The sequence below is a fragment of the Zeus faber genome (genome assembly GCF_960531495.2).
Source record: "Zeus faber genome assembly, chromosome: 9".
In the NCBI taxonomy this organism is placed as follows: Eukaryota; Metazoa; Chordata; class Actinopteri; order Zeiformes; family Zeidae; genus Zeus; species Zeus faber.
The window spans coordinates 20,738,791-20,751,680 of NC_137197.1; the positions used below are offsets into that span (position 1 = coordinate 20,738,791).

At 44.8% G+C, this 12,890-nt stretch overlaps 2 protein-coding genes across 3 annotated transcripts in view; one reads left to right on the plus strand and one right to left on the minus strand.

Moving 5' to 3' along the window:
• The window catches only part of gmfg (glia maturation factor, gamma), a 4,225-nt gene extending 2,034 nt beyond the window's left edge, over positions 1-2,191 (plus strand). Inside the window, exons 5-7 of the mRNA XM_080006781.1 lie at positions 512-594; positions 1,096-1,169; positions 1,387-2,191. Of these exons, the coding sequence (XP_079862907.1) occupies positions 512-594; positions 1,096-1,169; positions 1,387-1,455 (226 nt within the window). The 3' untranslated portion in view covers positions 1,456-2,191. The remainder of the gene's footprint in view (positions 1-511; positions 595-1,095; positions 1,170-1,386) is intronic.
• A 1,874-nt stretch (positions 2,192-4,065) lies between these two features.
• paf1 (PAF1 homolog, Paf1/RNA polymerase II complex component) lies at positions 4,066-10,716 on the minus strand. 2 transcript variants are annotated; one of them, XM_080006776.1, is made up of 14 exons: positions 10,506-10,716; positions 9,591-9,620; positions 9,394-9,486; positions 9,184-9,305; positions 9,010-9,076; positions 7,410-7,511; positions 7,200-7,305; positions 6,771-6,839; positions 6,178-6,281; positions 5,972-6,088; positions 5,743-5,871; positions 5,441-5,546; positions 4,997-5,078; positions 4,066-4,892 (listed from the first exon to the last, which is right to left on the minus strand). In XM_080006776.1, exons 1-14 carry the CDS (start codon positions 10,550-10,552, stop codon positions 4,468-4,470), a joined length of 1,599 nt encoding a protein of 532 aa, XP_079862902.1. In that variant the 5' UTR covers positions 10,553-10,716; the 3' UTR covers positions 4,066-4,467. The 2 variants fall into 2 exon arrangements, with proteins under 2 accessions (XP_079862902.1, XP_079862901.1); XM_080006775.1 differs by having other exon boundaries at positions 9,591-9,623.
• Positions 10,717-12,890: the final 2,174 nt, after the last annotated feature.

Here is a 12,890-nt window from a genome sequence, read left to right on the forward strand (position 1 = left end):
GGAGCGACACAATATGAGTAGTTATTAGTGGTGGTTTTAATGTTGTGGCTCATCAATGTATACAACAGATTCAGTTTGTGCAGCAAGTCGCATGTGGCTTGGTTAAAACCAGTGCATTTGGGTGCTATTTTGGTGCTGGTCTTTCTTCTTTCTACTGGCGCTTCTGGCTGCAGCATCTGCTGCCGGTGCCATTTTGGCAAATGGGCTTGTGTGTGTGTGTGTGTGTGTGTGTGTGTGTGTGTGTGTGTGTGTGTGTGTGTGTGTGTGTGTGTGTGTGTGTGTGTGTGTGGTCTCATGCCAGGAAGAACAAAGCAGCGCCCAAAGCTTTGTAAGATGTGCTGCAGGGGGATCAGGCAGAGGTTGAATAGACTGAGAAGTTGCATCAGCTGGATTTAGGGGGACCAGACAAGGTTGAGTTGTCAGTTTACTGATATAGCCTGTAGGCCTACTGTGAAAAAGACGGTCAATTTATGCTGTTCGCCATGTTTGATGAACCTTGACGACAAAGCACGTTCATTGTTTACAGCTACAAATATCTCCACAGCGACGGCAGGATCTCGTATCCTCTGTGTTTCATATTCTGCAGCCCAGTGGGTGAGGAGTTATTCTTTCCGTGTGTGAAATAATGTTCCTCTTTTGTTTAGCAAACACAATTACAATGTGATCATCCCAAACCAAATGGGGGGAATGGATCAGATATTGTTACTGATCTGGAAGTTTGGGGCATCCATAGGATTTCAGCTATATTGTGCATTCATCCTTCTGCTTCACTGTTTAATTCATAAGTTGTTGTAAAGGACCTATTTTTCTGGGCTTTTTTTTATTTTTACCTATCTTATTTTTTTATCTTATCTTATTTTCTGTTATCTGAGGTTTTGGCAGTTTCATTGTATATTTACCAAATTTAACTGTTGGGTTTATTGTATGCAGTGTTTTCCAGATTTTCCATTTATTGCCTTTTTCTTTTTTCATATTATTACATTGCCTTATTTTGTCTTATTGTGTTGATGGGAGCTGTTGGGACGTTGCAATTTCCCCTTGGGGGTGAATATAGTATCTATCTCTCTATCCATCCATCCATCTTTCTATCTATAGGGTGCAAGCCGGAGCAGCAGATGATGTATGCAGGAAGCAAGAACCAAATGGTCCAATCTGGAGAACTCACAAAGGTAACTGTGACAAATGTGGATGCAGTACAAATGGTAGGGTAATAATATTTTTTGTGATATTAGGGTGTCCGACTTGTGATTTTATTTTGAGCGCTTTCCAAATCTACAATGCATTTAGAAATAATAAATGTTGATTGTTCAATATGTAAAACATTTCCACCAATGTTCCACTCCAGAGAAATATCAGAAAAGTTGATGTTTTGTGCCTTTTTCTCAGGTCTTTGAGACTAGAAACAAAGACGAGCTGTCGGAGGAGTGGCTGAAGGAGCAGCTGGCCTTCCGTTAAGATCACATTGTGGTTTGACGGTGGTGTGATTTAGGCAGCCACACCTGTCTTGGGTCTAGGTAATTGGGCCCCGGGATCAGAGGTGGCTGTACGCCTGTTGCCCGCCAGAGCAATCAACGAGCAACAGGTATATCACCCATCCCCACATGCACACAGGGAGAGCCTCTGTCATGAAATGTGTTTTTACAACATCTCTGTCTGCGTCTCTGTGTCGGAGGGCCCTTAAAACGATACTCGTGTGGATTCTGGCAGACGGAACTGCCACAGTGGCACCTGAACAGGGACTCTCCGGCACAGAGACACAGATGCAGAGATGTTGCAAACACACCAGTTTATTGTAGTGAGTGGCAAGATGTAACAAGCCAGGACAAATGGACACGTCATGACAGAGGCTCTCCCTGTGTGTGGGTGTGGGGATGGGTGCTCTATCTCTTGTTCATTGATTGCTCTGACAAGCAACAGACGTACAGCCATCCTGATCCCGGGCATAATCACCTAGACCCAAGAGAGGTGTGGCTGCTGAAACCACGCCAGCCCCACACCCCACATATCTTCCAAAGCCTTAATAACAATGAATACGTCATTCCACATTGGTCGGTTTTATCTTAATCCTTTGATCGATATTGACATTAATTGATGGTGTTTTAGTATAATTAATAATTCACCTGAGGATGAGTGCTTCGTTCCATCACTGATGCCAAAGGATCTATTTCATTTTGTACCAAGAATAAAACAATGTGGACCTAATTCATTTCTCAAGTTCAAGTTTTTGCAATTCATAATGCATGTTCATTTGTCTGACAATTATAAACTAAGAGCTGGTTTCCTGAGGTTATTTAAAGGCTCAATGTGTCCAATTGAGGGTAAGTCACAACATCAAAACCACCACTAATAACCACTTATATTGTGTATAACAACTCCGCCAAAACAACTCTGACCCGTCCAGTTCTGATGCTCACGTGCCCATTGTAGGTGCTTTCAGCGGTGGACAGGGGTCAGCATGGACACTCTGACCAGTCTGCAGCTACACAGCCCCATACACAGCAAGCTATCATAGCAGCATTACATTTTCTATCATAGCAGCATTACATTTTCTATCATAGCAGCATTACATTTTCAGAAATTTGTGCTACAGTAGATCGGACCAGACGGGCTAGACTTGGCTCCCCACGTGCATCATTTAGCCTTGTGCGCCCAAACCTGCTGTTTTGGAGATGCTCTGACCCACTCGCCATCACAATTTGTCCCTTGTTAAAGTCAAGCCTAATACATCCCACCCCTTGACAGGTGCCATTGGAACGACATGAGCAATGTTATTCACATCACCTGTCAGTGGTTTCAATGTTGTGGCTGATCTGTGTGTGAATGTATGTGTATATATATGTCTATATACAGTCTGTGTGTGTGTGTGTGTGTGTATATATATATATATATATATATATATATATATATATATGTGTGTGTGTGTGTGTGTGTGTGTGTGTATATATAGAGGGGTGGACAAAATGACATGAGAAGGGAATTTAAGTTTGAAAACAGTTCAACTTTGATGTAACAAAAGCAGCTCCAATGCTGAGTCGCCAATTAGCAGAATGTCAGCTCTGAAAGAGCTCCGACTATCAGCACTTTGATTTGCAAGTTCTCAAAGCAACATGAGCTAACAGCATAAAAGAACAGCCAAAAAAAATGAGCACGGATATCGAATCAGCTCCTCTGTCCGTATCATCAAAAGCTACACGCTGTGTAGGTCAGAGAATTGATGGAAGGGCTTTACGGCAGGGCTGCCATTTGGGAAACTGCTCGTATCCAAGACGCAAACCTGGTGTGAGGAGCACGAAGCCTGGGCCCCCGAGACGGGAAAGAAAGGATATGGTCCGATGCGGCACCTTTCACTCCATTTCCTACATCCAGGCAGGTCTGCCTTTAGAGTAAGCCCAAGACCACTTGTGTTCAGCTGATTGGTCCGACTCGAGGCAGGGAGATTTCTTTATGTTCGTCTGTCTTACAGAGGGGATCGGCACACGTGCTCGTAAGCAGCCCAGCAGTGGAACGCCATTCCTCCTGCGCCCAAGAGGATCATTATTATCCACAATTATTATAATAATCCTCAGTGATATATATAATTGTGGCCTGCGTGCCGCATATTGAAATGAACAATAAAACTCTCGCCATGTCTGCGCACTGCGGCCAGAAAGACTCCATCTCCCTCCCTAAGCACTTACCTGTGGGCAGAGACTCTCACAAGTGGCACCTGAGCAGAGACCCAGGAGGGGCAGGGCGCCGAGTGAAAGGCGCCCGGAGTCTTTCTGTGGTCCGCAGCCGGTGCTTGACTACACCCCTTTGTCCTCCACATTTATATTTTGAATTTTATTTTCAAAATTGTAATTTCTCTTACCTGTTTTACTTTAAAATGACACAGAATAATTATTACTTGTTAATTGTGATGAAAAATCTTAGCTCAAAATTGTCTGCGAGCCATATACCGTCATCGAAAGAGCCATAATTGGCTCGGGAGCCAGAGGTTCCTGACCCCTGCTCTACGGCAGTGATAGGGATGTATGCGTGTTTGCATGTAGAAACACAAAACAGAAACACAAATTTTTAAAAAATACGCCTCCAGCATTTTATTATAATTTTGCCTCATATTCCTGCCTGAATTCATTGACATGTCAGGAGGGTAGAGAACCAGACACAGGCAGGAAATATAGTTTTATTTTCCCAACATAAGTGTGAAAGTAAAAGTTTGGAGTACAAATCATTGCTAGTAATTGTAATCTAAGTCTACAAATCAGAGTAAGCTTTGTCCGCATGTGCCCAGAAGTCACACGGATCCCCCTCATATTCTTAATACCATATAGAAAAACCAACAAAACAAAAAGACTCGCCCGCCAGACCGAGTAACATGGACGACAGCATTTTCGGCCGTAGCTTTTGAAAAACCCGCCGACTGCCGCCGGCTGCACAGCCAGACCGGGCGGGGCGGGCGCGGCCATGCAGTCCGAGCACCGACGCTCATTCGCTGTCGCTGGCGTCGCTGGAGTCTGAGCCCTGCTCGCTGCCGCTGCCGCTCTGGACGCGGGCGTCCGAGCGCTCGCTGCTGCGGTCGCTGTGCGCCGGGGAGCCGCTGGCGCTCCTCCGCCCGCCCCCTTCGTCCTCGCTGCCGCTGCCCTCCTCGCCGCTGCTCCGCGCCGAGTTCTTCGCCTCGTTGTCGTCGCCCTCGCTGTCGTCGTCGCTGCCGAAGATCTCCTCCTCGTCGCGCATCTCCCTGGTGCGCTCCTCGCCGCTCTCGCTCCCGCTGCCGCTGGCCGGCCTGGCCTTCCTCCGGCGCCTCTCGCCCTCCTCGTCCTCTCCCCGCTGCGCCTGGTCCTCGTCCTCCCGCTCCGACTCGCTGTCCGAGTTCTCCACCTCGCTCCCGCTGCCCTTCTCCTTCTCGTCCCCTGGAGGAAACAAAGCGGTCAAAGTGAAGACGGGAGTCGTCAGAAATGGCCGCTCGAAAGAAAACAAATAAGACCAAGGGAGGATGAAGTGTAGAGAAACTGACCAGAGTCCTGCAGCTTGTCCAGGTCCAGGTCCTCCTCCTCATCTTCTGGCTCATGATTCTCCAGCTGAGCTTTACGTGCTTCCTGAATAGACAAGTGTATTGATAGCAAAAAAATGGTACAGTATCACAAATTGTGTGTCCAGGGCCTTGTAACACTTTCTATCTCCAAGTATAACATAATGGCTGAACAGAAATATATAATAACAGAAATATAAGAACGGCAACTACAACTAATTAAAGGGCTGAAATCTTACTCGAGCACAATTCATGTTTGAAAATCCAGAAGCCGTCACATATTATCACATCATGAAAAATAATACGCTGAGGTCATACCTCCCAGCCGGATGCATTGCCACTGTAAATATTTACACAATATGATATGTTGTCTCACCCCGCCCCCCAGGGACGCAGCAACACAAGCAAACACACAGCGCGGCGACCCACCTGGGCTTCCAGCTCCTTCTCGTTCATGTCTCGGTGCTTGCACACCAGCACAGCGTTGGTGGTGGCCTGCGCTCCGGCCTTGGCTCTGCGCTTACTGAGACGCACTCTGCGATGGAGGACAGCGGGCGTCAGGTTACGACGTCTAACACTCCCCGTTAAGTCACAGAATATCAACACGGCCGGTATTGATCAGCATCTTAACAGCTAAACAACAACACATTTTCCAGAAACCGCGGCGTAAAAGAGCTTCTCCTTCGCGTGACGGGGCAAAAAGACGACACTTCCCCGGTCCCGTCCGTTACCTGGTCTCCAGCTCGTTGTAGTAAACGCCGTCTCCATCCCTGAAGATGAAGAAGTAGTTCTCCTCGTAGCCCTTGCTGGCTTTGTTCTTCACGTTCCAGTTGTATTCCCTGGCAATCTTGTAGTCGTACCTGCAGGGAGGGGGGGGGGGGAAGACCCCTCGGGTTATCACGGAAGCTACAGCCAGAGCACGGCACGACCCCACCCCCCCTGCGTGTGCACGTGACTCACAGCTCGTCAGGCATGTAGTCCAGCTCCTCGTCCACGTCCCTCTTGCGCTTACGGATGGTTTCCTCGTTCGGTAGGAAGTAGGCCACAAACTGGTTTCCTTCCTCGTCCATCATACCTCTGGATTGTAGGAAAAAAAGTTAAAATGCGTGTGTGCGCGCGAATACGGTAAACGGACGTTTTGTTTACAAGCCCTGCTTTCCACCGACCGGATCATGGCCTGTGACATCATCTCAACGGCAGCGGTGCCCGGCAGCTCCTTGGGAGCAGGATCAGAGTCGAAGATGACCTGAGCACATGGGTTGATCCACATCTGGGGAGGAAATGGAGACGTGTGGGTTATTAACAGTGCCCTCTGCTGAAATACAGAGAGACAAGCCTAACCAACCAAATAAACTTCACACAATCCCAATTTGAAGGAGCCAAACTTTTTCTGGAAAATTGTCACCAAACGTAGCGTGTCCTGTACTCCGCACCAGCCAGATTTATGGTTTGTATGGAAGAGTTGCTGGGTTGGGTGTGGAATTCTTTTAAGCGTAGTGAATCACTCCGCTTAAAATAGGTAGTTAACTTTAATTTAAAGTACGGCATAAGGTTTTTTGTTTTTTTAAACACATTTTTCGGGAATAGGGGGAAACATAATGATAAAAACCTTGCAGAAGGCAATTCCATTGATTAAAACCGATATTTTCGCACTTGTATTTGGACCAAGGGCGGTCACGTCATTGAATAATGTTATCTAATTGTAGAGCATATCCAAATAAATCGGTGTCATGCTACCTGGGTTAAAAGGGCAGCTTACCTTAAAGTCAGGGAACACGGGCAACACCTCCACAGGAATAACTCTGGGTTTGCTGTAGTGCTGGGCGATCTGGGGTGGGAAGAAATACAAATAAAAAAATTGCTTTCATTTATTCAGGCATGTTTAGCAGAAATACATTTTAATAAAAGGCCTGTCACAAGGAATTACTGTAATCATGTGAAAGGACGGTTAACCGTAGGAGAGCAACGCAGGCACGTATGCAAATGATCTTTGCCAAAAGATCCCACTTTTTGGGACTCTTTCTAAGAACAGATACTCGCTACATCATAAAGAAAGATAGAATATACAGGGAGTCATTATCAGATCAACACTGGATTTTGGTCATCGGTGTCACCTTCGTCATTTCACAAGAAAAATCCATTTGGATTCCAGAAGCACATTAGGAACTGGAGACATGAGATTACTTACTGATTTCTGTGCGTCCTCAAATGTTTTCTCAATGGCAGAGATCTGGCTGTCTCTGTCCTTGTAGATCTCCTCCTCTGTAAACTGCTGTTTGACGGACACACCGATTCTTACGAAGGAAAATAAACAAATTCATCAATATCAGCCGGGGGGTGGGAAATAAAGAAACAATCAATCGGGTGCAAGGCGCCAAACCCAACGGCTCAAACTTACTTGACTTCCACCTTCTCATTGGAGACTCCGTATCTGTTGAACTCCGTGGAAATGTACTCCGTCTTTCTCATCCACGGCACCACCTTTGCGTGCTGCTGCGACCTTGAAGAAGGGAAGCAGAACATTGAGGGGATCCAACATATTAGCTGTTTGACCGTGTAGCGTTAGAGGCACCACCGCATTGTTAGGGACCAGTGAGACTTTCCCACCCTGATAGAGTCCAGATTCTGAATTAATTCTGTATATCCACCTTAAGAGCATGTTTTATCACTAGAACATTTTTGACATGTATTGCATTTACGGAGACATCCACAATGCTAAGTGGTGTCTTTAACGTGCTTCTATAGCCCCTTTCCCACATGGAATCCCTAACATTGCTGTATTAAAAAAATATATAAAAATTCCGGCAAAGGCAGCAGGTAGTCATTCACACATTAGCCTCCTTCACGGAAATGTTCCGTAGGGAGTCTGTTCCCACATAGATCATTGTTAAAGATACATGATGTCCTGCTAACGCGAGAGGTGTCTAATATCATGCGACGAGTCAACAGAACCGTTTTTTAGACCAGTGCGTCGCTCCCCCGTCGCCCCGCCCCACCGACTCTTCCCTCCGCTGACGGAGCAGGGACAGAGCCCCCGTCCCCGGGCACAATAACCCTAAACCCAACGTTATTAAATCAGTGTGATCATTTTTTAACCTGTCCTACACCCTCTGCCTCCGGAAAGTGAACCTTCTCCACCCGTTCTTCCTCTCACTGTTTTGCTCGTTGCCACCACACGGTCGCACCGCACCCCCTAACTTTCAAAAATAAATAAATAAATAAATATATAAAAGTTTCTTCCCAAAAACAAATATATATATATATATTTTTTTTTTATGAAGCTAGCCACCTGTTAATTAGTAAAAAGTTAAACATTGCATCGGTTAAACTTATTAGGTCCTATTATTATTTTATTAATGTACACACAAAATTTGTTTTCATTTTGACCAATGAAAAACTTGGTCGACTAAGACTCTTCTCGTCAACTAACATTTGGTCGACTATTTGGGGGCAGCCCTAGTTTTCCTTAGTTTCTAATATTATATATACTGTATGTCATATGTAGGCCTATTTCACACCTATTTATAGATAGATGTTTTGTAATTTAATAATTGATAATGTCCCAGCAGCTTACATCAAAACAATAGGCAGTAATAGTAACAAACAACAGAATACAAATAAGCAAATGAAAATATGAGGAAAGTGGCAAAATATGGGGAAAAAAAATTAAATATACAATAAAAACTCTGCACACAATAAAAATAAAAAAATATATATATGGCAGGATAATGGAAAAACCCTAAAGATATAAGCTGTATAAACCTGAAGAATATAAGCAGCTCCAAACAGAATAAAGAATAAACCTAAAAAAAAAAAAATTCAACAGTAAAAAGTAAACATACAGTTTTGTATGAAATAATTCACACTTCTGGTCATTGTATAAATATTGTTTGTTTGTTTGACGGTGATGAAAGATATTACTCCTAGTTCAAGGGTTAGGGTTTCAAAGCCTTTGTTAAATTTTTTGGGCGTATATTTATATTACATTCTTCACTCACCTTTTGGAACTGGACGGAGCCTGGATGTCCTCCTCCAACAGCTTTTCATCAGCTGGATCCAGTAGAACTAAGACAATAAAACAAATGTTTTGTCTACGATCGTACACCGTAATGCATGGTGGAGCGTTGCATGTTGTTCTAGATGTGGCTGCAGCGGGGGGGGGACGGTCTTACTGTTGGGGTCTATGCGGTAGGTGTCCGGGTTGATGAGGTCGATGGTGACCCCGAGGTCGGGCTCAGTCAGGAGTTCATGTTTGTGCTGCTTCTCCAGCGAGGTGGCTTTATACTGCACAAATCTGATCAGGGAATACGAAAACCACGTCAACGCACATTCACGTCCACCCCCGCCGGTTTAAAATTGACGACAGCGGTGGCAACGTCTACCTGTGCTGGTCGAAGGGGTACGTAATGAACTTTGGATCAAACGGGATGTCGGGAAGGCTGTTGCAGTATTTCACCCGGCAGACCACCCCTGACCTGCCATGACAAGGAAGTGGTTTTAAAACAACGGTATGGGGGACATTTTTAAACAAAACAATGATGCGCGCACGCACACGCACACACACACACAAATCACTCACCTCTCCGGGACGGTTCTGTGAGAGGAGCTCCTACTGGAAGAGAAAACACATCCGTCACATTTAATATTCACAGGGTTGAAACTCACACACATTCCTCTGCGCCTCCAAACGTAAACCACGCCACACTCTGGTTGAAAAAAAACAAACCATTATGGGCGGCAGCTTAAATATCGACCTGCGATGCCCGGCGAAGTTATTTGAGCGTGTATCCAAGCAGAGAAGAGATAAATGTATGAATGATGTAAATGTATGGATAAATAATCTATGAATAGACAGACAGACAGGGCATATCAGCTCACATCAAAACAACAAGCGATTTTTTTTTTTATTCATATGAATAAAATTGGAAATATGTAATAAACCCAAATACAAACACTTATTAAATCTTGAATCAAAAAAAATGGCAATAATAACACAATAACTCTAAACATGAACGACAAAATAGCAATATACACCCTATACAAGTTCTAAACCTAAAATCGATAGAGGTAAAACAAATTAAAAAAAATAGGAAATCGTTCAAGTTTGCATACAAGATGCATAATAAGTAATACCAACGTCGTTGTGATTATGCGTCCACTCCAATATATATTTTTTAACATTAATAATGTTTTAGAAATTAAATATTTTTAAAATATTTCAAGCAAATCGTCTTTCGGCCAATGATCAACAGACACAACAACAGACACCGTAACGTCAGACTAACAACACCGGAGCGAGGCGGGTCATTTACTGAACCATATATTAACGTTTATTTCGAGTAATAAGAAATCATATCAAGGTAAGCTCAAACATATATACACCACAATAAACACATAATATATAATAAATACATCATAATTATATATAACAAATATAAAAGATAAAAGCCGGATTTAACCGAGGGAATGTGTTTATATGACTTAGAATCTCGACCTGTGTCCATCTTCTCGTTGAGCTTGTGTCTGGATGGTTGGAGCCATGGTCGAACCGACCACACCGCGATTTCAGCCCGAATTCCACCTCCGATCCGGGCAGAACCAAAGTCAAAGCGGCGGCGCTTTCGGAGCCGGTGTGCGCCGGTGTTGTGTTGTGGTTTTTTGTTGTTTTTTTCCCCCCCCCTCACCGAGCCCGAGCTGCCGGTGACCCGGTTCTGGACGGTAGGTGGAGGTCGAAGGTCGTCGCTCCGTAGTGGAACGGATTTATCGCAGCGCCGCCTGGTGGCCCAGAGGTGGAGCCGTTGCTCGTCCCGCTTCTCCTGCTTATTGTACGTTTGGACACGTTTTCATCTCGTTTCTTCTTCGGGTTGTTGTCTTTTTATTTGAAGGTTTCGAGTTGTTTTGTTTATCGTTTGGGTTGTTGTACATGAACCACATTTCTTTTGTTCTTTTTTTTTTTTTCTAAATATAATTCTTAAGGTTCATTTTTCTGTTATTATCTTTTAGGTGTATTGTACATGGCTAATTTATCCCATCTTCTCGTCAGTGTTTATGTCAATTGTCAAATGTTTTGTTGTTTATTTTTTAGGCAAATTTCTTTTCAGGGTTATATTCGTTTATTAGGTTTATCGGATATCGCCATGCTTTATTGTTGACTGTTAGGTTACTGTATATTTGCCACACTTTTCCATCCTCGAGTTAACTTTTAAGATTTATTATAAATTATATTACAGCTCCCCACTCTCACAGTGCCTTATGGATTCATAATCAACGCCAAAAATGTGGTGTTTTCAAACAGTGATCCCCGGCCAAGCATGTCAATCTACTCAATCAATCTACAATCAATCCGCTTATTTTTAGTCTGTGTTTATTGTAAATGTTCACCGTATGTTTATTGAGCTGTCTATGGCTTATTTTTTACCTTTGTGTATATATTTTGTTCATTTTGTGTGCATGCGTACTTCTTCTGTACGTACTCCCAGTTCCTAACGGAGCTGCTCTAACCCCCGACCTCCTTCAGGAATTTATTTCATATTATGATAATTATTATAATATAATATAGCCACTGGGGGTGCACAAGCCAGTGTATCATCAGTGCCGGTCCCAAGCCCGGATGAATAGAGAGGGTTGCGTCAGTAATGGCATCTGGCGTAAAAACCACACCCCATCAAACATGCGGACAACAAATCTGATTTCCATACCGCCTCGGTCGAGGCCCGGGTTAACAACGACCGCCACCGGTGCCGTGAGCCAACTTGGGCGCCAGCGGAAATTGTGCTACAGTCGGCCGAAGAAGAAGAAGAAGAAGAAGAAGAAGAGGGGGAAGGCGTGTCCGGAGACAGCAGGAGAGGAAGAAGGGTAGGAGAGTGGGATCTTTGAACGTTGGCACTATGAAGGGTAAAGAGAGAGAGAGCTGGCTGGCATGATGGAGAGAAGGAAGGTAGACGTACTATGTGTACAAGAGACCAGGTGGAAGGGGAGTCAGGCCAGGAGCATCGGAGCCGGGTACAAACTGTTCTACCATGGAGTGGACGGCAGGAGAAATGGGGTCGGGATAGTCTTGGAGGAAGAAAATGTCAAGAGTGCTTTGGTGGTGACGAGAGGTGTGGGACAGAGTGATGAATATGAAGCTGGAAATTGACGAGGTGATAATGAATGTGGTCAGTGCATATGCTCCCCAAGTTGCGCGTGAGATGGAAGAGAAAGAAGAATTCTTTAGTGAGTTGGACGTAGTGGTGGAGAGCGTCCCCAGGGGAGAGAGAGAGAGTGGACGTTGGAGCAGATCTCAATGGGCATGTTGGCGAAGGGATCAGAGACCTCGGTGACGAGAAGGTGATGGGTAGGTATGGTGTCGAGGAGAGGAATGTGGAAGGACAGATGGTGGTGGATTTCGCCAAAAGGATGGGATTGGCTGTTGTGAATACGTATTTCAAGAAGAGGGAGGAACACAGGGTGACATACAGGAGTGGCGGAAGGTGCCCACAGGTGGACTACATCTTATGCAGGAGGTGCAATCTGAAAGAGATTAGTGACTGCAAAGTGGTGCTAGGGGAGTGTGTTGCTAGGCAGCATGGGATGGTGGTCTGTAGGATGACTCTGGAGGCCAAGAAGAGGAAGAGCGTTAAAGAAGCGCCAAAGATAAAATGGTGGAAGTTGAAAAAGGAGGAGTGTTGCAGGCGTTTTAGGGAAGAGATGACTGTGAAACATGGAAGCATGGAAACGTTTAGGTGAGATGGCAGTGGCGTTCCTAACCAGACTTTTTTAACACCATCCTGGAGAGGGAGAGGATGCCGGAGGAGTGGAGAAGAAGTGTACTGGTACCCATCTTCAACAATAAGGGAGACGTACAGAGCTGTAGTACCTACAGGGGTATAAAGATGAT

What these genes read in the sequence shown, in the direction of transcription:
- paf1 (XM_080006775.1), bottom strand. Translation starts at nt 10,552, where the DNA reads ATGGCTCCAACCATCCAGACACAAGCTCAACGAGAAGATGGACACAG. An exon ending in TTGAGGACGCACAGAAATCA is followed by an intron (nt 6,840 to 7,199) that starts GTAAGTAATCTC and finishes TTCCCACCCCAG; the next exon opens with ATCGCCCAGCACTACAGCAA. An exon ending in GACTACATGCCTGACGAGCT is followed by an intron (nt 5,872 to 5,971) that starts GTGAGTCACGTG and finishes CCCTCCCTGCAG; the next exon opens with GTACGACTACAAGATTGCCA.